The sequence below is a fragment of the Notamacropus eugenii genome, chromosome 2 (genome assembly GCF_028372415.1).
Source record: "Notamacropus eugenii isolate mMacEug1 chromosome 2, mMacEug1.pri_v2, whole genome shotgun sequence".
In the NCBI taxonomy this organism is placed as follows: domain Eukaryota; kingdom Metazoa; phylum Chordata; class Mammalia; order Diprotodontia; family Macropodidae; genus Notamacropus; species Notamacropus eugenii.
The window spans coordinates 460,257,914-460,283,644 of NC_092873.1; the positions used below are offsets into that span (position 1 = coordinate 460,257,914).

Sequence of the window (25,731 nt, forward strand, 5' to 3'; positions counted from 1 at the left end):
TCTATGCTTCTTCAAGTAACTTTACTAAATAAGTTGCTTGAAGGATATAGATATTGAGTAACTAGGTCATGGTTTCATACCTCCCAATGAGTGAGTTGTATTTGAACCCAAAACATCTTGACTCTCAGCCCCATATTCTGTCCACTATACCAGTAATCTGCATTGGTGGAAAGAGTTCCTATTTTGCACTTCGCATTGATGGAGAAATCATGTATACTTGGTATAGTCACTGGCATATGCCTAGAACCAAGCCATGTACATGGAAGTTACTTAATAGATGTCGAATGAACTGATTCCACAGAATGGACTTCTGCATTAGATAGAAAATAGACTGTATGACACATAAGGTCTCTGTTAATACTTGGAAGATTTTGGGGGCAAAGTTGGAGAGGGTGGTAAAAATTAGTAATAAGGAAAAATGGATTTGGTGACAAGTCGTGCTCTATAAAGGTTAGTTATTAAAAAACAAGCTATTCACAGGCTTATGTTTTGAATTTTGAATTCATAGTGAATTTGTAGTTTCAAATCATCTTGAATTTCTGTAAGCTAATATAGCTAACAGAATACCATTTGACTTTCATCTGTATTTGTATATTTGAGGCAATGCATTCAGTAGGTTTTTAGGGAAAACTATTAAAGACAATAAAATGGGAAGAACACCGAAGAGCCAGGTTTTAGTTTTAACTGGGCTAGTCAATAGCTATCTATCTGTTCTTTTTTCTTCTGTAAAATAAGGAATTGAATTAGGTGAACTGCTAAGATTCATTCTAACTCTAACATTCTATGGTTCTGTAATATATTTTAAAAAAAATTCTAGTTGAGCTAGAATTTCACTTTGGTTTTCTTAAAAACTAGTTGGGAATTGAGTTGGAAATATCTTAAAATCCATCCTGTCTTGAACATGTTGGTGTGTTTTTGGTAGAATATAGTATGTTTGTAGATTTTACCAAACTGATAACAGTTTATGAAATCTCACATTAAGCTTATATTAATCTGAAGCCTCCTTTTCTATAACTTCTGCTGAAGTTCTATTCACTGAGACAACAAAGAACAAATTTCTCTTTTCCACATGCTAGTCTTCAAGTATTTAAAGATGAGCTATCATATTTCACCTTAGTTCCATCTTCAAAACTACATGTCCTAAATTCTGTTAAGTATTCTTCTCATGACATGCTTTTGAAGTCCTTGTAATCCTGGTTGTCTTCTGGATAAACTATTTTTCCAAGATCTCATTTAAAATCAGAATTAATTAAACCCAACAATTTTTGAACACCTAGACTGTTTAGAGTGATGTATTGCTGAATTGATGGTAGTTTTTTAGCAGTGATCTGACCAATACACAGTCACGTGAATAACAAGTACCCTGAAGCAACTAAATATTTTCTAGTTTGGTCTTGTGATGTAATGTAGTCCAAAAATTAACTTAAAATGTGCAGATATGTTCTCACATATGCAAATGAAATGAGTTCTTATTAAATCCTTCTTTTCTTGAAGTCTCAAGTATTGTATTTAATGATTACTCTTGAGTAATTTGGAGAGTCAGAATTCTGTGTCCTAACCATATTTTTAATCCCTTTTTTATATATTTCAAATAGACAAGAGGATTTGTTGCAAGCAGTAAACCATACAATGGCTGTTCAGAGATTACTAACCCTGAGGCAGTGATGGGGAAAATTGCTTTGATGCAAAGAGGCCAGTGCATGTTTGCTGAAAAGGCTCGAAACATCCAAAAAGCTGGTGCAATTGGTGGCATTGTTATTGGTAAGCGATTTTTCCTTTTGTTACTTGACCAGATAATCAAGCATGTAATTTTAAAGACCTTAAAAAAATTTCTTAGGGACCTTAATAAAATTTCCTGCCTGTAAATTGAATTTACCCTTTTTTTTATAAGTTGATTTGCCAGTGGGATTGCTCTTGGCAGTCACTGTAAACAAGTATCTCAGCTGTATCCTTGCTAAGGAGGCAGTGACTATGGAGGGAATCACATATCTTTCAACATCTCAGCAATAGGATATGTTTATGTTCATGTATCTTCAGTATTCTTAAGCACCATATTAGGTGGAGAGGAGATTATAGAACATTGGTTTCAAAGATTTTTCATGAGTCCATTCAGAATTTATTTTGTTAGCTACTGTAACTCTAGCTTATCTCAACCAGGTCAGAGAAGGTTTCTACAGGAATGGCCTTTGAGGTGAGCCTTAAAGGAAACTAAGAAGTCTTAAGAGGGGGAGGAGAGGAGGGAACATATTTCAGGCTTGAAGGATAGCCCTACCAAAAGTATGGAGGAGGGCAGGGGTGCATGCTGTGCTGTGGGCATAGCAAAGAAGCCAGTTGGGCTGGAACATACAAAGCATAGTAGTATGAACTAAGCCATATTGTGAAGGACTTTGTAAGGATCTCCTAGAGACTTAGAGGAGGGAGCTACTGAAGTTTTTGAATAGGGAGAAAGCAGTTTTTAACCAAGTAGCTGGTTTGTAAATTTTCTGAGAAAGGGAAGAGAGACATAGAACAATAGTTTGAGGGGATAATAGGGTCGTGAAGTGTTTTTAAAAATGGGGGACATCTGAGAACATTCCTAGGCAAGATCCTAGACATTAAAGAAGAGGTTGGATAGTTGAAGGGTAGGAACCTGATGAAACAAGCTTCTGTAAGAGATGAGAGAGATAGTATCATGTGCACAAGGGAAGGTTTGTCTTTGGCAAGGACAAAAATGATCTTTTCAATACAGATAGGAAGACAGGATAATATAGATGGATTTTGAAATCTAAACTAGGGGAGGAAAAGGAGGGAAAACCACAGAGCCTGTTATCTCAGTGTGTGCAGAGAGGGAGGGGCTGTAGGAGGAGAGACAAGCAGCTGTTTGGGGGGATGTTAGAAAGTGAGTCACAGAACAGAAGTCTTGTCTTGGTCACCCATGTGGTCTTGTGAGCCCTGGTCATATTAGATAACCTCAGTTTGTAGTGGTCCTATGTAGTCTAGTTGAGTGGCTTCTTTGAGCAGCAGTTTAGAGCACATGAATGGGATCCTACAAGAATCCCTTCTAAAGCAAATCCAAGAAGTGATGATTGAGCCTTTGCTGCCCTTCCGATCCTGCCCCCAACATGTTAACTGCCCTTCCCAGTCACCTACAAATTTGGCAAACATGACATCTATACATTTATCCAAATTATGGATGAAATACGTTCACAGCACAGGATCAAGGACAAATCCTGAGGGACTCCGCTAAAGACTTCCTTCTAGGTTGAGAGTGGATGATAATTGACTATTCTTTGATTTGGGCCATTCCACCATTTCCAAATATATTTGACTGTGCTTCTAGCCTCCTGTCCTGTTTGCAAGCACAGCAGAATATATTTAGTCACATGGTTTGCTAAATTTGACATAAATTTATATCTGGTATATCCCCTGATCTACCAGCCCAGTGACCCTGTTAGGAAAGGAAGTCCTCTTCTCCCCCCTGACCCCCATCCATGACCTATTTCAGGTAAAGCTGCAAAAGTTCCTGGGTTCACCATGGCCTTTTTCGTATATGCTTGCCAGGAGACAGGTTCACTGGCCTAGAGTTGGCCGACTCTGCAAACTCTGTTCTCTTCATTTTTAAAAGTGTGGACACCTGCATTTCTTCTCTTCTCCTATGACATTACTTTTGTTTCCTGTTGCCCTTCAGAGAATCCTTCTAGTGGTTCAGCAGTCAGAGCCCTCAGGTTCTTGATAAGGTGAATTTTTTATCAGAGTATTCTCTTTCTTGCCATTAATATGGCCATTCTTGTATATCCTCAACTTAAATAAAACTTCATGAAGTATATTTGTTTCTTTTCTTAAATCCATAGTCAGGATAAACAGACACTTTTTCAGAAAAAAATTTGAGGACTTCATTTCAAGGGGAAAAATGAATTAGTTTGCTAAGTGGTCCCTAAAAATTTCATACAGTAACTTGTTCCAACCTTCTTTCTTCATAGTCATAGATTCTGAGAACAAGAAAAGCTCTTAAGATCTTCTAGTTCAACTTCCTCACTTTGAAGACAAGGGAGGCTCACAGAACTTAACTGACTTTGAGGTCATACATATAAAATGGCCGAGCAAGCTGTCGAACGTGGGTTCCTTGACTCTGAGTCTAATGCTTTTTTCTGTTTATTTTCCAGTGAAGTCATTTTCATCAGTTTTTTTTCATCATTTTGTTTTCATCATTTTCATCAGAGAGTCATTTTTGCACATTAAGTGTAAATGAAATTGTTCACTTGTGATTGTAAAATATTGAACATTTATACCAGTGTTTTTTTTCCCACTACCTGAGAAAAGCTTTAAACTTAAGAAAGTTTCCCTTTTTATGTTAAGCATAGCATTTGTTAATGCTAAAATGTTTTAAGTTTCATCAGTTATTTTATTTCATACCTGTTCCATAGTTGCTTCAGGGAATTAGGGAAGAAATGAAAACTGTTCTTGTCTAAATTTCTGTTATCCAAAGCTGTTGGAACATGGGGAAAATAAGATGTCAATTATCTTGAAGGACAACTAGTGGAAGTGAGAAGATCAGTCATTGTATTTTTCCATCTTCCCCCCTCTAAAACGGTGATTCATCTGTCAGTCTTTTGATCATTGGTTGGTAGAGGGAGCTGATTAATTTTATTCCCTTCTTTATGAAAGCGGAAACTAGAAAAAATAAATTGAAAATCGGTGAACCTTGGTGCCCATTCAGACCGTTGTAAGCGAGCAGTTTATGTTTTGTCGCAATAGCTTGATTTAGGTGTGTATGCAAGATAAAAGGACAAAAAAATCATGGTAGGTATATATACTTAAGGAAAAGTGTTTTCAAGTTTGCTGTATTTATCATTGGGTAGATGACAATGAGGGGAGCAGTAGCGATACTGCCCCTCTTTTCCAGATGGCTGGTGATGGAAAGAATACAGATGACATTACAATCCCCATGCTGTTCTTATTCAACAAAGAAGGAAATATTATATTGGATGCAATCAAGGAATACGAGGAGGTAGAAGTGCTTCTCTCTGATAAAGCAAAAGACCGAGGTAAGGGCAAAATCACTGGTTTACCTTGCAGGTCAGTGCTAGCTCTGAGTGATTACAAAGGAAGTTGCAAAGTTTTCTTTATAGAGTAAAATTTTCAAAATATCTTGAAGTACTTCATTTATATCTTCGTGTTTAGAATGAACTAAAATAAGATTTTTTTGCCTTTTAGTTTTCCCAAATTTTTAGGGTATTATAAAAATTATAACCTTTATCAATGCTTTATGTTAGTCACAGTATTTGGAGATATCTATATATATCTATATCTATATCTACATAGATAGATATAGATATGTATATATGTATGTATGTATACTTACAGAAGGGATACTGTGATGCACATACAGGGGATTAGAGTCATTTGAATATTCCTTGCCCAGTTTCACTGAGTCTACTTCTCTTTCAGTTTTCTTTTGTGATTTATTTTTCTGCTAGCAAGATGACAGAATTTTAGAGTCAATATGATAATAGTTTCTTCTCACAAGACTCCATTTAATCAAATAACAATCTTAGGTTCTCATAATAGAAATATACTACTCACCCTGTTGACTTCTAAGCTTTGCAATAACCTCTTAGGAAAGAGGCTGCAACTACAAATAGGACAAAATCTGAATTGTCTGAAATCCAAAACAAAGCACACTTTAATGCCACTGAGTATATTTAGCTCTTTATTTTAAACTAAAGTAGTTTTGAGGAATCTGAAAGCACTAAAAATAAAAGGAATTTGTAAATTTTAAAATATTAGTATCATTTGATATCATCTGCACCATTTGTCCATTTCCATAATCCGAAGGGGAGACCCAGGAAAAGTGGGGAGAGTGTTTGTTGTATGCTCTTTACAGCAGCCTTCAGAAGGCCCAGGGGCGTTACTGCTTGTCACTCTAGTCAGTTCAGAAGAGTTGTAAATAGCTACTTCTGTGATGGCTCCTTTACCCCAGGGGGCTTGATAGAGATCCAGACGGAGCTTTTAGATTGAGTAGCTTTTCAAGTGAGACCTTCTTAAACTAGGTTCTCTGTGCTGATCTGTCCATGTCCTAGTCAGAAATTTATTTCTGTTATGGTTTTAATTATTTATCAATTGGACTTTTTTCCAAGAGTTAATATTTACCAGTGAGTGACAGAATAAAGTGGTTTTCTGAGCCGATTTCTTTTTGGGCCACTTGTTCTAAGTCTTGCATTCATTCTTTTCATTCATTCACACACATTCAGACACAGGTGAATTCATTCCTGCTTTTGACTAGTTAATGCATTTTCTTTTTCCCCTTCCCTTTCTGCTGCCCTTGGAATTTCAGCAACGATATTTAAAGGTAAAATGCTTCCAAACTACATTTTTGATAGCAGTAAGTATCTTGGATGATGAATAGTCCTCAAGTTTATGTGTACCAGTTGAATCCTGTTTTTAAAAATGCCATAATAACATCTGGCTATACATGATTCAGTTATTTTCAAATCCTAGGTCAGGAATAGTGCTTTACTAAACCAACATATCCTTTTAGATGAAAAATATAATAGATATTGTAACCACTCTCCGTCCATGTGTAGGTCACTAATGAATATGTTGTTTTATTTGCCATTTGTGTATAAATGTTAATGTTTTGATTATACTCTTTTTTAAAAAAATGTTTTACAATTCGTTAGGTTTTCAGATTGCGAAAAGTTGGTAATGAGTCCTTGTTGAAGTTGATGGTGTGTTGATAATCTCAGGGTGTATGTGAGAGCTCATCTATTTATTAACAAGAAAAAAATTCTCATATGTGGTGTTTCCCCCATGTAGCAAAATAGCTTTTGAAGTCTTATTTGTAATAAGGGATCCCTCATTCTTGAAAAACCTTTGTTTTAGTATTTTTACTTTCCTTCTGAGAACCATTCATTTACATAATTGAACCAGCAACAGGTTATGTTATAGTCACAACTCGGTATTTATCAGTGTAGGTACAAAATAAGATCATACCATAGGACAGGACAGTGGTTTTAATAAAGTAGCATGACTTACAGTAATTAAGAATAACTAATTGTGGGGCAGCACTGCCCTTCGACTAATCTGTAAGGCCCTTTTCTACTCTAACCATCTGTTGATAAACTAAGTTGTTCCTTGTAAGAGTTGTCATTCGTTTACTCCTCCACTATAGTGGACCCTGTTTTAAGACATTGCTTTTGGACTCCTCAGATACAAATGAATGACAGGCAGCATGGTATAACACTAGAACAAGCATTGGATTTGTTGGTTGAATTAGAGTAAGGAGATTTAGGTTCACATTCCTTCTCCAGCACTATGTGCCATTGGGCAAATCATTTAACCTCTCAGCTTCAGTTTCCTCACCTTAAAACTGCGGGTGGTAATACATGGGGTTTCCGTGAGAAAAAATGCTTTCTAAACTTAAAATGCAATATAAATTTTGAGTTATTTTCATAGTTCAAGACTACATTATTCAGTATTACCATGCCAATTTTTAAATAGGTAGCATAATTATTAATTTAGTTTTGAGTTTGTCCCTGGTATGTTTTTATCCCATGTTTTGGAAGTAATAAGAAAACATCTGCATGGGATATACCATTGCATCTTTTCCTAATATCTCATTCTTTGAATTTTTATTACAAAGAGACATAAATTCTTGTGTTTCTTAAGTCCCAAAGGAAGAGCCCATTGGTTCTTTCTTAAGTTTTCTCCAAATAAGCATTTGTTAATTATTTATTTCCTCGCTCATTGCATTGTGCACAATAATCTATTGCTTTTTCTGTCATCACAAGATGGCAAGAAGCCACAGATGGAATTCCAGTGCTTTTTAATCATTTTCTTATTGCATTCAAACTATCTTTATGTCTTTTATTAAAGTTTCACTTTGTTGGATATTACTAGAAGTATAATCTCATTTTTGACTACCATATGAATTTGAGAATGAACGCTATTTATAAATGTAAGATAGAATTCAATTTTAGAATAGTGGCACTCACCTCCTAGGGTTATCATGGGGATCAAATGGCATGATAATTTTAAAGCACTTAGCATAGTGCCTGACACATAGTAAATGCTATATAAATGTTAGTTGCTATTTAATGATGACATTGATAATAATAATGAAGTAATGACAGGTTGCTTTCAGTCTAGGTCTTATTTGGGCTGTTTGATAAAGTTTTCTTCTTTTTTTATGAAGAGGGTGGATGTGGGGTAGGGTGTTGAACATATTTTTACAAGAAAGATTTTTTATTTCTTGGTTTTTTACTGATAAATAGCAATGTAAACAATCTTTTTAATGCATTGAATAAGTTGTCTCAGTTTTATAAGTAATGCCTTTTTGGTGTGGACTTGGTTAGAAAATAATATTGAATATTTTCATGATTATATTGTGAATGCAATTTTAAGAGAATTAATCTGAGTCAATTCTCAGACCATTTGACTTTTTAAAATTTTAACATAGAATAAATTTGTCTTTGAGAGGATAAGTATAGTATTAAGTACCATTATTGCTTTGTGCTTTTAAGTCTCATGAAGCTTGTTTTCATTCTTTTAAAGATGTAGAAGTAGAAAACATGGAGCAAAAGTCTTCTGAAAATGACTCTGAGAATCAAAAATCTGAAAAGACTACATCAGGTTCTCAGGACCTTAGTTCAGTCAGTCAGGAATCTGTGGAAGAAAGTTCTCCAGTTTCTCAACCAGAATCAGTATCTCCTGCTGATGTGGACAGTGCCAGCATTTCGTCTTCCAAAGAAGATTCCTGTCCCACCGAAAACCATGAGACTACAATCCATCACAGTGAATGTACAGAGTTAGATAACCAGCCTCAAGAACAATCAAAGACTGAAGAAGAGTCTAACCCGAATGTTAGCTGGGATAATAAAGTCCAGCCTATGGAATCCATATTAGCAGACTGGAATGAAGATATAGAAGCATTTGAAATGATGGAAAAGGACGAACTATGACTTACCAAGTCATCTTCTGGTGGGTATTTAAAAAGGGAGAAAAGGTGAACTTTGGGTACAGTAGACCTAATGCCGAGGAAGGCTCTCATGTGGGAGTTGTTAAATGAGGTGATGAGCAACCAAGTTCTGACTGGATTATTTAAAAATCTAGAAATCCAGTGCATGCTATGTTAGGATTGGCCTTGTTTAAAACTTTTCCCATTAGAAAAAATGGGAGCTTCCTGTTTTCCCCTCCAGACATGGCAGCATTGCAATACAATTTTGGAATAAGGAATGGGCATTCCTGGGCATCGGGGCCACTGAAAGGGAGAAGCATGATGCATTTGGCTAATATAGTAGCCCTTACTACCTCCTGGCACTAGAGCTTTGGGAGGTGGAACTTGGGTTGCCTTTTGAAGGCAGGTAAGTGCTGTGAGCATTCAGGATTGTGCTGCCTTATAAACACCACTACAATTGGTATAGTTCGTTACAAAGCAAATATGTTTTTATTAAGAACATTTTTGCTTATTATTTCCATTTGTTTCTTTCATTGGCAAATGAACAAAGTGATTTGGGTTTTTCTTCTTGACATTGCCCTTTTTTATACAAACCAAAGGTGAACCTAATGTGCTTTCTCAGTGAATTTCTCTGCATGGAAGCCGATCAGTGGGACCAGGCAAAAAGGTCATTGTGATGTGTTATGGAAAATGGTCGCTTAGTACTCTTGGAAAACAGGGCCAAAAAAAAAAAATACAATTTTGCAATACAGACTTCCTTTTGGGCCTGCCATGGTAAAAGCTTTTAAAGCTATAACTACTCAGTAACACTAGAACTTAGTGTTGTCTCTGTTGTAGACTAGACCACAAGTCTCTTTTTAGTTCATTTCTCTTGAAGATGTTACCTCTGAACATCATCAGCCTTATAATATATCACACTTTTAGTATGCAATTTGAGCCATACGGCCAGTATCACCAACAACTGACTCCATTTGTTCCATTTGTCCAGCTTATTAGAGCCATGATAAAACTATGGTGGTGATATATAAATCCAGGGATAACTGGTATTTTTTTCTTTGAGGACTTTTCTTTCTAAAGTTGCAATTAGGGCTATTCATATTTTCCGTCAAATCATGTTTTTCATAAGTATTCTCTTGAATGGGTACCAGAAAATTTGTCTGTGGTCATCTATGAAGAAACTCACACAGTAGCAACTAACGTGTAGCTTTATGAGAAAACTTCATTTTGTGGTAATCTAATGCTGGCTACATTTAGCAAGTTTTAAGCGTTTGGTTAATTAACTTTTGATTTCCTGTAGACATCTTGTTTAGCAGTAAAATCATGGCTTCATTTTGTAACCCTTTCCAAACATTTGTGAATCAGTCTAAAAGTTTGTAAGACAGGCTTAAATCTTTTTCCCTACCCCCCTTACCCCTACCTGCCTTGATTATCCTTTGGCAAGATGACTTTCTTTATGTACAGTTTTGTGGTACTGGTAACTTTTAACGGTATGTGCAGTTATTAATCAGAATAGCTGTATGGCATTTGTAGTTATGTATATTCATGTACAGTGTGACTTAGATTCCAGATAAATGGCGTATTCTTTTGTAAGGGGGGGAAGTAATTGCTTTAAAAAACTCTAGTTAAACGTAATTGAGGCAGGAGTAAATTAAATCTAATGAAAATTCACTTTAGAAAGAAATTGGTAGCAAATAAGATCTTCATTGGCCCTTAATTAAGTCTTACTCCAAAATAAGACTTTTTTTTTTAGTCTTTCTGCATGAGAAATTTGATATTTGAAGATAAAGCTTCATACTGCAGAATAAAGGAGGGTAGATAAAGTGCTTTGTTGATCTTGATTTCAGAACTGCCAAAACAGCAGAAGCTTAATAATACTTGATTTGCCTTCATTTGAGGGGCTGGGGCTTGGTGAGGAAGAACAGATGGTCTTCCAAACTTTGGTTGTGGGAGCCTTATATGCATTGCTTTCATTTTTGTAGCTTAGAGCCATCACTTCCTGTATCTAAGCTTTCGGAATTGTCAAAACAAAGTAAATTATTTTCCACCAAGAACCTAGTAACGGAGGATCTGGAGGCCGATCAGAATAGGTGGCTTGCTGCCATGCCTCCCTCCCTTGGCCAGTAGGGGGACCTCTTTCCTTTCTTTAAGGAAGGAATTGGTTCTCTTGTTTAGGGATTTGAATCATTTAAAAACAAATAAAAAGCCCTGACAAATTAGGCCGACTACCTGAAACAATTGCAGGCTCTGAATTTATCTTTAGGTTAGTAAGTAGTGTTCACCTCATATAGCCCAGCTGTGTCCTTACCTATAATTTACTGGCTTTAGGGTCTTAAACAATTTATCATACTGCCACTAAATAGTTCTTTATTTCATTAAGAAGAAACCCCAGCAGTATCAAGTAAAGTTTTGGTTTTTTTTTTTTTGGACATACTCGTATACATTAATTGTTTCCTATAGATTTGGGAGACTTTTTAAAAAATCCTGAATTTAGAAACATCTGGTCTACCTCAGTTAAATATTGACTGCCTGGAGATTAAGCTGAAGTGATCACCAGAGCCATAAAAGTAGTTTGACCAGGAGGAATTTGCACTCTGTTTACAAACCTGGAATCAAGGATTTTAATTGGAAAATTAAAGTTAGACATGAAGGAAAAGGGCAGGAAACGAAAGGGGATGGTTTAATTCAGGTATTTTCATGTTTTAAAAAGCTAATGTTTACCTAATAGAAAGAAAACAACTAGAGTCTTAGCCTGCTCATAACTTTTCTATGAACTATTAGCATCAGTCTTCAGTACTTTTTCTTTGAAACTTCCAAGTATTAGAGAATTATAATTTATCAGATGTGGTTAAGTGAGGGGTTTTGTTGGGTATGTGTTTTAAGGTTCCCAATGACAAGTATAGGTCTTGTATCAAAACCAATCATTGTAACATTTTCTTTACAATATTGGATTAGTTAAAATTAGAGAGTTTTACAATCATATTCCCTAATCTAACTTAAAGTCAATTCTTATTCTCTTAAAGATATTTATTGTCTATTTTTATTTATCATTTTGTAACTGTCTTACAATAAAATTAACATTGTTCTCCTGCCAAACCCAATGCCCAACTTAGCAGAAAGCTCAGCATTAGTCCAATGTTGTTCATAATTTGGGGGTGGGGGTGGATAAGAAACCTAGTAAATATTCCAATAGTTTGTTTTATGCACAAGGCTTCAGTCAGAACATAGAAAAAAAAACATTCTGTGAATGAAATATTGTATGTTCAGATTTTATAAAAGACATTTTTAAAAGCCCAATTTACAGCCGTATATTTTCTTATAAATGTAATTTATGAAAAAAGATGTCTGTACTAACAGGTGCTGTAACACTACTGTTGGATTTTACTGTTTGGTGATAAATGTATACAATATTTCTAAGGAAAACTGTACTGTGATGTAAAAGTCTGGGCAGAAATGTATATAATCCTTGTATATATAATTGTGTATTTGATTATAATTGCCGATTGTAAAGATTTAATAAAATATGTAAATATTCTAATCAAGCTTTTCTTTGAATTTTTAGTATTATCTTGTAACTTTTACAGAAATTGTCATAAATTTGATATTGTCTTGAGGTTTCCCTGCTGTTCCTATCACATTTCCTTTATTAAGATTTAAACAACTTCCTGTGGAGTTAATTAAACTCCCAAAAATAGTTAAAAAAAGGCATTTTTGCCATCTCAGTATTCCATTAAACAACTGGCACTGTGGTTCTCAGAGTGTTTACCTTTTGGTTTTAATACTGTCTGTTCTGCTACAATGTTTATGTTTCTAGTATGAATTTTGCTGTTTTAGTTAATAAAATTCAGATGTGGGGCAGTGACTTGTCTGGGATCATAGTTAGCGACAGAGCCAGGACTAGAGTTCTGGCATCCTAGCTCCTAGTCCGTTGTTCTTTATGTTATACACTATAGTTCCCTTGGAAATCTAGCAGATGTTTTTGCTATGGAACCTTGGTTATCAGCCCAGAAGGCTTCTATAAACATGTCCATGTCTGTCCTATCCTGAAAAAAATACTTGATCTTCCATCTCCACTGTCCTCTATCTCCTCTGTACCTTGTGGCTACCTTGAGAAGGCCATGGATGCTTCGCACTCTCTTAATGTTTTATGATCTGGCTTCTGATCTCATGTCACCAAAACTGCGCTCTCCAAATTTACTCAAGATTTTAGTTGCCAAATCCAATGGCCTCTTCTTAATCTTCATTCCCCTTGACCTCTCTGCAGCCTTTGACACTACTGATTGCCCTCTTCTTGATACTCTTTAAGTTTTCAGGATACTACTTCATTTTGATTTTCATATCTGACCATTCCTTGGCAGTTTCTTGCTGAATCCTCCCCTCCCCTCCCCAAACCTCCTAGTTCTTCAGACTTGAAACCTAAGTCTGCTCCTTGAGTCCTCACTCTCTCATCCTCCATGGCCAATATGTTGCCTACACCTGTTGATTTCATCATTTTCACCATCTGCAAAATCTTTGCAAAAATACATCCCCTTCTTTCACCACAGGCCCTCATCACCTCATGTTTGGACTTCAGTAGTGTGCTGGTGGATCTGCCTGCTGGTTTGAGGCAGTGGTTCTTCTTTCTTGGAGGTCTTTGAACAGATACTAGATGGCTACTTTGGGGTATGTTATAGTGGGGCTTCCTTCATATATAGGTTGGACTAGGTGGTCAGAGTGGCCACAGGGGTTGCTTCATGTCTACCCAGATAAGTTTTATACATAGTTGATTGTGCTGTGGACAAAGCAGATATTCAGAGTGCTTTGGGGACATTTGAGGAGAGAGAACACTTCCAACTAAAGTAGAAACAGCAGACTTCATGGAATTGGTGGCATCTTAGCTGAGCCTTGAAAGAAAAATGGGAGATGGAATGTATTTGAGGCATGTCTGGTACAGAAGATGGCATGCTGAGTCTAGAGAAAAGCATGTAGTCCAGTTGGACTGTCAGATTTTAAATGACTAGTAAGCTCCTTTGGGGGTGGGGGGATCTCCTCAAAATGAATTCAGCTCATTTTATAAGCAAATTACTTTCAGATCATCTCATTTCCCACTTATGTATGTTCCTGTATGCCTGAAATCCACTTTCTTAATTGTAAGGCACATGATTGACATGCGTAGGATGCAGTGTATTCCCACTGAATGTGAGAGAGAGAGGGTCAGAGAGATGTGTCAGCAAAAAACAAAGTGGGTTAGTCATCCAGTGGGGAGAGAGAGGGGTTACTGAGGAAAGTCTGCATGCTTGTAGCCATGCGCAGAAGTGGAGAGTACTAACAAAAGGCCCCAAGGGGTAGGGAACAAGCAGTTACTAGGTGCCTGCTGTGTCCCAGGCGCTGTGCCAAGTGCTTTACAAATAGTACATCATTTGAGTCTCCCAACGACCCTAGGAGGTAGATACTATTATTATTCCTATTTTATAGTTTAGGAAACTGAGACAGACATGTCAAATGACTTGTCCAGGGTCCTGCAGTGAGGAGAGAAGCGAACTTAGGTTCGCCTGAGTCTAGACCCAACGATCCACCCCGTGTTCCACCCAACTGTCATGGTCACTATGATGTGGGATTTTGTGGGAGAATGTAGGATAGAGTAGTCTCAGGTGATTAGGCATAGGTGAGTGGCATTTTGCACCATTGGAAGAAGCCAAGGTCACAGATTCATCAAAGTATCTGCTAAAGTACTTAAAATCCTATCTTTTTGGTTATTTTGATTTTGACTGTGCTGTATCTCTAGCAAATAGTGGAATGGCCGGAGGAGATCTCAGAAAGGAGGAAGGGGGGAGTAATAAGAGAAATCTTACCTTCTCCTATCTTTATTAAACTTTTAAAAAAAAGTAATAGAAAATGATATTCATTAAAAAATTTATTACCTTTTGGTTTTGTATTGCTTTTGTTTCCAAATATATTCCTCCCTTCTTTCCTACCCAGCAAGTCATCCATTCTAACAAAGAATATAAAAAGAGAGGAGAAAAAATAATTCAGCAAAAGTAATCAACATAACCACCAACACATGTGCGGTGTTAAACACTCATAGTCTCTTACATCTGCAAAGAAGGGAAGGAGATGAATCTTGTCTTCTCTTGTTTGGGCCAAAGTTTGGTTATGACAATTACACAGTATTCTGTTTTTTCTTTTCTTTTACACTGTTGTGGTGGGGCAGCTAGGTGGCACAATGGATAAAGCACCAATGCAGGAGTCAGGAGGACCTGAGTTCAAATCTCACCTCAGACGCTGGACACTCACTAGCTGTGTGACCTTGGGCAAGTCACTTTACCCCAATTGCCTCATCCTGGGCCGTCTCCAGTCATCCTGATGAATATCTGGTCACTGGATTCAGATGACTGGAGGAGGAGTGAGGCTGGTGACCTGCACAGCCCTCCCTCACTCAAAACAAAGTCAAGTGCAAGTCATGTCATCATTTCTCTGATGGCATGGTCTTCTTCAGCAATGAAGGACGAACACACACTGTTGTGGTCGTTGTGCATAGTGTTTTCCTGGATTTGCTTAGCTCACTGCATCAGTTCATAGCAGTCTTTCCAGGTTTTTTTGAATTCTTCATTCATGTACCATAATTTATGTAGTCACTCCTCCCATCAGTAGGCATCTACTTCCAGTTTTGCTATCAAAAAAAAAAAAGTTTGTTACGAATATTCTAGTGTACAAGACCTTTTTTTTGACATCCATGAAATATATGTCTAGCAGTGAGACTTCTGAGTTAAAAGGTATAGACATTTCACTTGCTTTTAAAGTATAATTCCAAATTGCTTTCCTAAATGGATGGACCAATTCACAGCTCCATCCCAAATATATTTGTGTGCCTGCTTTTCCATGGTACTGTAGATGGTATTGATTATTTTCATTTTGGGGGGGGCACTTTTGCCAACTCGCTGGATATGAAGTGAAATCTTAGCATTATTTTGATTTGCTTTTCCTAGCAATAATTGGAGCAATCACTCACATGATTATTAAATTTGTAGTTCTTTGGGGAATTGTTTGTGTCCTTTGACCATATCTTGTGAAGAATGGCTCTTAGTTTTACAAATATATGTTTATTCTCTTTTTACCTTGCATATCAGAACTTTAACAGATATTTGATGCAAAATTTTCCCCCAGTCCCATCTCTTTTTATCCTAGTGGCATTAATTTTATTTGCATTTGATTTTATTTAAAAATGATAATTCCTTGGCTAAAATTGACTATGAAATAATTAAAAACCCAGTGATTTTCGATAAGTACATTTACTAACACTTTGTGATTTTGAAGCACTTTTCATCTTTATTATCTTATTTGAGCCTTTGAGTCTTATGGGAGTCAAATGAGGTAGTTAGGGCAAATACTGTCTTCATTTTACAGATAAAACCACAAATAAAAGAGGAAATGCATCTTTCTCAAGGCCTGAAAGCCAATAAGTGGCAGTTAGGACTAGAATCCAGTTCTTCAGACTATCAAGTGTTACGCTTTTGTAGAAAGTACAATCTAGGATCACTTTCTCAGAACCAGACTGGCTACATCTTCCTCTCAGGCTCTGCAGGGTACCTGGAAGGGCTTGGAGGTTTCTCTTCTTTAATGCTATTGACTCAGCCCCGCACCTGTTATGTTCTCTACGTTAGGTGCCACTCACTAGCACATCAGGTCCATTTAGCCAATTAACATCAATTTACTTTTACAGAAAGTTTACTTGCAAGCTATTATCAGGAACAAAAGCCAAACATTGTCTCCTCAACGGTACATTCTGTGCCATCCCACCTTGGTTTGGGGAGAGTGGGCTCATTCAGTACGGATTCATCATGGTGCAGACCCATCAGTTTCACATCCAGATGTGGTGTGAAGAGTGTGAACCAACTGACTGACCCAAAATTTCCAGAGTTTTATTAGATTATAGTGTTATATAAATGATTATGCTCTTCAAATCTACTTGTAGGGTGATCTTTCCTGTGACTCTAAGAAGCTGTAGCATACACAATAGCCACATCCTAAGCAATCAAGCTAAACCAGGTTGAGGGTAACTGACAGGCCTTAAGCATGTCAGTGAGTTAGGGAGATGTCTAGCCTAAGCATATGAGGACTGGTGGAATGGATGGATGAGAATAATTAGTTCCAGTAGCCATGAAGGCAGCTGAAGCAAGTGCTGTGGAGCCCTTAGAGCTTGATCAGACATCAAAGATGCCAAGGTCATCCACTCCGTCTTGGGCCATTGCCAGTTATCTTGACTTTTGTCTTTTAGTCTTGTCTTCAGTGATTTTGGAAAAGGGAGTGAGGCTGATGACTTTGAGCCACTCTGCCTCACTTAAATCCAATTCATTTGCAAGTCAAGATGTCACCTATCACATTTTCTCTTTGAAAATGAAGTACAAAAAACCTATATAAAGAGCAGGCATAGTATCCATAGGAGATACTAATTATAGTCTGCAAACAGAAGAAAAAAGTGGAGAGTGAGATCTTTCCAAAACCAGCCATCCAGAGAGAAATAATAATAAATAAAGAAACCATCTGGTTCATTTCCATAGATTGGCCTTATCTTGAGAATATTTTTTGGAGTCAAAGGTTACAGGTTGAAACCAGCCTTCACAGAGTAAAAGCATAAGTAGCAAAATTATATCTCATCAGTCACCTACCTGTCTTTGTCCCTTGGTTCACATCCTAAACCTAGGTCTGTTGTTGGCCTCTTATTAATACTTGGCAAGCAACTGTGGAGGTGATAGTCTATAAGGCAGATTCTTAGAGGAATCTGCCAGAGAACCAAATGTGTGTAGCATTGAATGCATGAACCACATCAGCAAGTTCAGCACCTGCAGAAGCAGGCTGTAAAATGCCATTTTATTGAAAATCTCTAAAGTTAGAGAAATGGTCTCATAGTTTTATTTAAATTTTTAAAATATATTTAATATTTATTAAAATAAAATTAATATAAATATTCAAACTATTTTATTCGTTTAAAAAAGTTAACTTCATTTTTTCTTTCTTCCAACTTCCTACCCCTACCCACATGCTGAAAAAACAAAACCCCCAAATTAGAGAAGCTTAATAATTCTAAACAGCCTGGTGGGAAAGAATGAATATAAAATTAATATAAATTGCTTTTCCTGATAAAATGTTAGCGTGTTAGCAAATAAAGCTATTTCAAATAAAGCAATATCATTTGATCATTCATTGTGGATGCATGGAGGAGATTAGAAGCAAAGACTCCTCGAGAGCATCTTTGGTCACACAGTGCTATGTAAATGAAAAATGTTTCTCACCAACAAGCCAAAGGGATACTTGTCCTTTTGATCAACTTAATTCTTTCAGATGTGGGCATTACATTTTTTTTTTTAATGAAACTCCTGGAATCTCTGGGGTCTACACAGGGAGCATTTATTTTGATAACAATAATAATTGCTAGTGTTTATATAGCACTTTGGGGTTGCAAAGTACTTTACAAATTTTATCTCGTTTTATCATCACAACCACCCTGGGAGGTAGGCGCTATTTTCATCCCCAGTTTTATAGATGAGGATATTGAGGCAAACAAGTGATTTTCACAAAGTCACACAGTTAGTAAGGAAGTTGTATTTGAAGGTGGATCTTCCTGACTTCAAGTGAAGCCTATATACCACTTTAGTTGTCCCTTATTTCTTAGAATACCTAACTAGGCATCCATATGGTAGAATCAGAATGTCGGAGGTAGAACCTTTTCTGCCTTAGAAACCATCTAGTCCAGGGACTCTCAATCTTTTATATGTGAGTCATGGATCTTTTTGAAAGCCTTGTGAAGTCAATAAACTCAGAAAATATTTTTTTAATTCATATTTGAAGGAAATACTAAATTTTCAATTAGAGGCTGGTGAAATGTTAGAATTTTTTTTCTTATCCAAGTTCATGGATCCCCTAAAAATCTATCCAGGGGAGTCCAGGTACCTCAAGTTTAAAAGCCCTGCTCTAGTCAGAAACCCAGAATCTCGGAATTGGAAGGGACATTACACCAGTCCATACCATTGCAAAAATCTCTACAACATACCTGAGAAATGATCCTCCCAACTCTTGTTTGGTGACTTCAAGGGCAGATGAATCCACTTTTGGGTAGTTCTATTTCCTTTCATAGAGCCTAAATCTGCTACAATGTAACATCTACCCAGTGTTCCTGGTTCTGCAATCTGGAACCAAGTGGAATAAATCTAAACCCTTTTATTCCAATACTTAAAGATAGCTGTCAACCTCCTCTCCCTACCTTCCCCTTCTCTTCTCCAAGTTAAGCTCCAGTTCTTTCAACCATTATTTAGCATGATCTGGAGGTTCTTCAACTTGGTCTCCTTCTGAATGATCACTAGCTTACCAATATCCTTACTGGGGTTTGTCCTTTGTTCTCTAAGAGGACCGATGTTATCACTGGTGATGTTTTGACTCCTAAATGAATTGGATTTAAGTGAAGCAGAGTTGCGTGAAGTTGTCAACCTTGTTCTCTCCTCCAGAGTCATCGAAGTCCAGTAGCAGGACAGAAGTTAAGATGACTTGGGATGTAATGAATGACCTTGGCATCTTCGATGTCTGACCAAAGTTTAAGTGCTTCACAGCACCTACTTCAGTCGCCTTCATGGCTGTTGGAACAAAGTTTTTTCATCTGCCCATTCCATCAAGGGAGTCTTCAGATTCTTGGGATAGAAACCTCACTAACTCACCCATGAGTTTGTGGCTCAGTGGTTACCCTCAACCTGTTTTAGCCCATCTGCTGAGACAATTTACCAGGGTGTGGCTGCTGCTCATTCTGTAGCTTCTTGGTTATTGTGGCTACATTCACAGGTTGAGAATTCATTGTCAGATGGACATTGAAGGTGAATAAGCAGCCTTGAAAAGGATGGCAAGCCCTCACACCAGAGGGGCTAGCCTTCCCTGAACACCCCATATACCCCATGTCTTAAAAACTGTGACCTGCTCAGTGCATGTTACAATAGGACTATCTCTTCCCTAGTGAGGGACATTATATAGCAAGTTGTAGTGGAAAGAAAACTGGGGTCATGAGTTTAAATCCTGCTTTTGACATTTAATTGGCCATGTAACTGTGGTCGAGTTGAGAGTCCATTTTCCCAATCTGTGAAAGTGGAGGTAATACTTACAGTACTTAGCTTAAAGATGCCAGGCTATGTAGGACTTGGGATAATCACTTCTCATAGGTGGAGACCCCAGATATACTATTATAGGTTCAAGGAACTCAATGGGTTTGAGTATACTCAAAATAAAACAAACCTGGCCCACCAAAAAGAAAATAAAACAGAACAAAGCAAAATGAACAACACATAACTCACAAGTATTTACTTTATCAATATGTTTGCCTTTACTATTTGGCTGAAAGACAATAGTTCAGTGAAAAGGCATTTAATGAAATGTTAATGAATTGTTAATGAATTAACATAAGAGAAGTAGCAATTGGCCATTCCTCCCCAACCCAGCCCCAACATGGGGCACCTTACCCTACAAATCCACACCATCAATTGGAAGAGTAGCCATACGCAGAGATCAGGAGTGGAAAGGCGTACATTTAGTGAGCATGTATAACAGAGGCACATTTGTGGCACTGCAGTTTCTTCCTCCAGCAATACAAGGACTCTCATGAATTCTGGTGACTGCGTTGCCCCATGCCTTCTGGGGCTGCTCACTATTGGTCTTTCTTTCATGGCATGCTGTCTCTGCCACGTGCGTGGGGCTGACTCATTTCTGCTGGGAGTTGCTTCTTGCTGATGTCATGTTGCCACTGAGGCTGGTTACTGCCAAATGTAGCTTTTCTGGGTCCAAGGTTGGGCTTCTTTTTGTGCCCAGCTACCTATTTTAGTTGGAGTTCTACAATGAGGTGTTACTTTTTCCCTGTAAGAGGAAGAATGATTTCTACTTTTAGTTTAGAATTCAGAGGCTTAAGCTCCTGCTGCTCTAGAGACAAAGGGCTCTCAAACACCTATTATTGAACCAGGGGAAAACCCGTAGTTGCTTTCCTTTCCGTAAGAGTCTATGAATTAGTTCTTAAAACCTTAGGTATGATTCCTCTTCAAAAGGAAAACCCTCCATGAGCCAAGATCTTAACATATAGGACAGCAAGCCAGCTAAAGAGAACCTATATTCCTCACATTTATTTTTTTTTAAGCCTCAACTTCCTGCTCACCAAGAGCAATGTTTGTCCTCAGCCTCTCTAATCTGGGATTAGAAAATTAGAGGGGTTGCTTTGTGCATTAGAGGGTGATTACTATACTCTACATTAGTTTGTTAAAATCTTCCCAGGTTTGAATTATTAATATTCCTCATGTCTCATGGAACAATAATGTGGCATTACATTCATATACCACAATTTGCTTGGCCAGTCCCCAATAAAATCGATGTCAACAGTTCCTTTATTAACAAGTATATTAGTGTTAAATGCTTGTTAGAACAACAGAACTTTAAACTTCTTAAGTACACATTGGGTATTTTACTTTTAACTTAGTTGTGATCAGCTCTTTTATGTCCAAGTAGTAATTTACTTTTTATAAAATCTTTTTCTCACTCTGATTGCCATAGCATATATTCTAGACTAGGAAATTATTATTTATTAATACCATATTATTAGCGTATCTCTAGACTATAAGTAATTACTATAACCTCTAGATATCTTTGCTCTTCAGTCAGTGGGAAAATTTCAATTACTCAAGTCCTCCCCAAAGGAATAGAGACCTCAACCTTTCCTTTCTTCATTGACAATCAGGCTTAACTACTGTTAACTTGACCTCATCTTGCCTTGCAATGAACAATTCTTTTTAAAGAAATTTTACATTTTATTTTTCCCCCAACTCCATGTAAACACAATTTTTAACATTCATTTTTTAAAAGTTTTGAATTCCAAATTCTATCCCTCTTTCCCTCCTCTCTTCACAACTTGACACAGTAAACAATCTGATATGGGTTATACATGTACAAACATGTAAAACACTTCCATATGTTATATTGTGGAAGAAAGAAAGAGAAAGGAAGGAAGGAAGAAAACTAGTATGCTTTGGTTTGTATTCAGATGTCATCAGTTCTTTGTCTGGTAGGAGATAGCATTTTTAATCACGAATCCTTTGAGACTGTCTTGGATGATTGTATTGCTGACAATAGTTAAGTCATTCATAGTCTTTCATCATACATTATAGCTGTTAATGTGTACAATGTCATTTCTCCTGGTTCTGCTCACTTCACTTTGTATCAGCAACTAACAATTCTTAAAATAGCTGATCATTTCTGAACATTTTAAGTATTCAAAGAGACCTCAAATAAGAGGAAGCTGCTACCTACCAAGGCAGCTTCTTTTTGGCATTTGACACCCCCTACAACCTGACTCCCAACTCCATTTCCAGCTGTATGATACATCATTCCTGTCTATGCAAACACATTTGTCTTCTTACTTTTCCTCATATATGAAACTCCATGTCTGATCTCTATGCCTTTGCCTTGGCTGTCCCACATGCCTAGAATGTTTTCCCTGCTCCACTCCACCTCGATCCCTTATTTCCTTCAAAGTTCAGCCCAAGTGAAAGTTCAAAGACTCTTTTACTTTTACTGAAGCCTTTCTCATTGATCCCCGCAGAAGCCAGTGCCTTCCCCTTCAAGAAGTTTCCTTTGTATTTATTTTATGCATGTTTCAAATATACTTGCATGTGCATATATTGTCTCTGCTAATATAATATAAACTGACTGAGGGCAAGGACTTACATTTTTCTTTGCATTCCTACCACCTAGCATAGTACCTGACATATAAAAGATACTTAATACATGATTATTAAATGTTCGATTGAGTACAAGCCTGGTGATAGATATTTTTGTGTGTGTCTGAGGACTTGCTGGGCTAAGTTTGAGAGAGACTTATCACTAAGCTGGTCTCAAGGTGACTTTTTTGTGACAGTATCTTTTGAAGACCATCTTCCAAGTCATAGAAACGTTACAATCAGCTTTTGTTGATTGTACTGTGAAAGTACTCACATTGACTAAAACAAGACTTCATTGTTGAACTTGAGGTTAGGCAGACCAGTGTTCAAATCCTGTCTCTGACACAAGGCAAGTCATGTCACCTGAGTCTACTTCCCCATATGTAAAATGAGATAACAATGCTTCGAGTGCTTAGCACCTTATAGGGTTCTTGTGAGGTTCAAATATGTATTTAATACATATGTATTATAATAAGATATATTTAATATATAGTATGTATATGTCAACTCTTATTACTATTATTTCAATGAATTAACAGTCTTTAAATTCCAGAAAATGCTATTCTCCATGGCATGTAGATATTGTGTTTTTTCAGATTGAAAGTATTAACAATGAAAGCTCAATGCCTTCTCTGGGCTGGGGGGATACATTTTTCTTTTTTATTAATATTTTTATTTCCCCCCAATTGCATGTAAAAACAATTTTAACAGTTTTTTTTTTAAAAAAAAATTGAGTTCCAAATCCTATACCTCCCTCTCTCTCTTCCCTTCTCCTTGAGACAGTAAGCATTTGGATAGAGGTTATACTTATGCAATCATGTAAAACATTTCCATATTAATCATTTTTTGCAAGAAAACTCAAAGGAAAAAGAAAGAAGGAATAAAAAAATAAAATAAAAATAAAAAAATAAAAATAAAAAAAGAAGGAAGAAGAAAGAGAAGGAAGGAGGGAAATAGCATGCTTCAGTCTGTCTTCAGACACTATCAGTTCTTTCTCTGGAGGCGGATAGCATTTTTCATCATGAGTCCTTTGGGATTGTTTTGGATCCTTGTATTGCTGAGAATAGCTAAGACGTTCATAGTTGTCCATCATACAATATTGCTACAATGCTCTCCTGGTTCTGCTCACTTCACTTTGCATCAGTTCATATCAGTATTTGCAGGTTTTCTGAAGCCATCTTGCTTATCATTTCTTATAGAACAATAATATTCATAGCAATCACATGCCACAGCTTTTTCAGCCATTTCCCAATTGATGGCATCACCTCAATTTCCAATTCTGAGCCACTACAAAAAGAGCTATTATAAATACCCCTGTGAAAATAGGTCCTTTTCCTTTTTTAAAAAAATGCCTCTGGGATACAAACCTAGTAGTGGTATTTCTGGGTCAAAAGATATGCACAATTTTATAGCCCTTTGGGCATGGTTCCAAATTGCTCTCCCAGAAAGGTTAGATCAGTTCACAACTCCAGCAACAGTGCATCAGTGTCCCAATTTTCCCACATTCTCTCCAACATTTATCATTTTTCTTTTTTTCATATTAGCCAATCTGCTAGGTATGAGGTGGTACTTCAAGAGTTATTTTAATTTACATTTCTCTAATCAATAGTGATTTAGAGCATTTTTTCATGTGACTATAGATAGCTTTAATTTCTTTGTCAGAAAACTGCCTGTTCACAGGGAGGATGCAAACTTTGCCTAAGGTACCCCTTCTCCTTCCTCTTCTGGGGACAGCAAAGATAACTTTCACCTGTTTCATAATTTTGCCTAAGGCTGGCCTACTCTTAATCTCTCTCTCTCTCTCTCTCTCTCTCTCTCTTCCTCTCTCTCTCTCTCTCCCCCTTTCCCCCTCTCTCTCCCACTTTCTCCTCCTCTCCCCTTCTCTCTCTTTCTCTCACAACCCAACAGCTGCAAGTTGTCCTGTACCTTAAATCCTGCCACAAAATGTATAGCAACATTTTGAAAGTGGCATCACAACAGCTTTAGCCAATTATGTGACTAGTAAAGTGATTTTGTTACCTCTCCAGAAGGATTGCCCTAGGCATCCGCCATGTGTCTTCTTTTTCTCCCTGACCCCTTGGCTGGGAACAGGGTTGATTGTCGCTCCCACAGTGACTCTGCACTGCCTGGCAATGGGCTACTGAAAAGTCTATCTTCCCGCTCCACCTGACTTGGTGTGACCACCTGTTAACACTGCAGCTCCTCTCTCTTCAGGGGACCCTCAGTGAATATATCGTAAAACTTTTCTGGCAGTCCCTGTCAACATGTTTTATTCTTGTTTTCTCTGGTTCATTGCCACACCCCAGACAACCATCTGTCCGTGCACATGAGAAACTCTGTGTCTGGAGCCAAATATGACCATGTCACTGTCACAGTCCCCTCCCCCTCCAGTAACTTTGGCAGCTTGTAGAGATGAAATGGAGTGGTAAGGGACCAAGCTCTTGCAAGACTGCAGAGAAGAAAGTGAAAGTCTGAACCAGGGTGGTTTTTATCAGTGTGATTAAGAGGAGAAATGAGGGAGAGATGTTGTTGAGATAGAAACTACAAAATTTGGCAACTGACTAGATGAATATGTAGAGTGAGATGAAGGGGTTGAGGATGACACCAAGGTTGTGAATCTGGGTGACTAGAAATATGTTTGTGCCCTAAACAATGATAGGAAAGTTCAGAAGAGGGTTGGATTTTAGAGAGAAAGGAATGAACTTGTTTCAGAGAAGTTTAACTTAAAGATGCCAATGGGACATCCAGTTCAAAACGTCCAATAGGTACTTTGTGGTGCTAGATAGGAACAAAGGAGAGAGATTAGATTAGAGCTTGATATATAGATTTGGGAATTGTCTACTTAGATGACTTGTCCAAATGAGTGACTTATCAAGGAGTTACACAGGGTCCCATAGGACTTGACTCCAAGGCTGGCTCCTTGACCACACTTCTGTATTAGGCTTCTCAGGTACCATAGATCTTACCATCCCCATTTTATCCTCATCATATCATTCTATCCTATGGGACCTAAAGGAGGGGTGAAGACACTAGGTTGCAGCATGCAAGTGACCTAGATCTGCCTTCTTTACCCTGGAGCAGCAGCTG

At 37.3% G+C, this 25,731-nt stretch overlaps 1 protein-coding gene and 1 long non-coding RNA gene across 3 annotated transcripts in view; one reads left to right on the forward strand and one right to left on the reverse strand.

Moving 5' to 3' along the window:
* EDEM3 (ER degradation enhancing alpha-mannosidase like protein 3) overlaps window positions 1-12,470 on the forward strand; it is a 60,741-nt gene extending 48,271 nt beyond the window's left edge. For both annotated transcript variants that reach the window (XM_072648398.1, XM_072648399.1), the window contains exons 18-20: window positions 1,596-1,761; window positions 4,839-5,024; window positions 8,533-12,470. In XM_072648398.1, coding sequence (XP_072504499.1) covers window positions 1,596-1,761; window positions 4,839-5,024; window positions 8,533-8,939 — 759 coding nt within the window. In that variant the 3' untranslated portion in view covers window positions 8,940-12,470. The remainder of the gene's footprint in view (window positions 1-1,595; window positions 1,762-4,838; window positions 5,025-8,532) is intronic.
* A 2,374-nt stretch (window positions 12,471-14,844) lies between these two features.
* LOC140529621 (uncharacterized) lies at window positions 14,845-25,161 on the reverse strand. The gene is made up of 3 exons (XR_011975619.1): window positions 24,664-25,161; window positions 20,407-20,797; window positions 14,845-15,581 (listed from the first exon to the last, which is right to left on the reverse strand). It is a non-coding gene; the product is annotated as an uncharacterized lncRNA (long non-coding RNA).
* Between the last annotated feature and the right edge of the window lie 570 nt (window positions 25,162-25,731).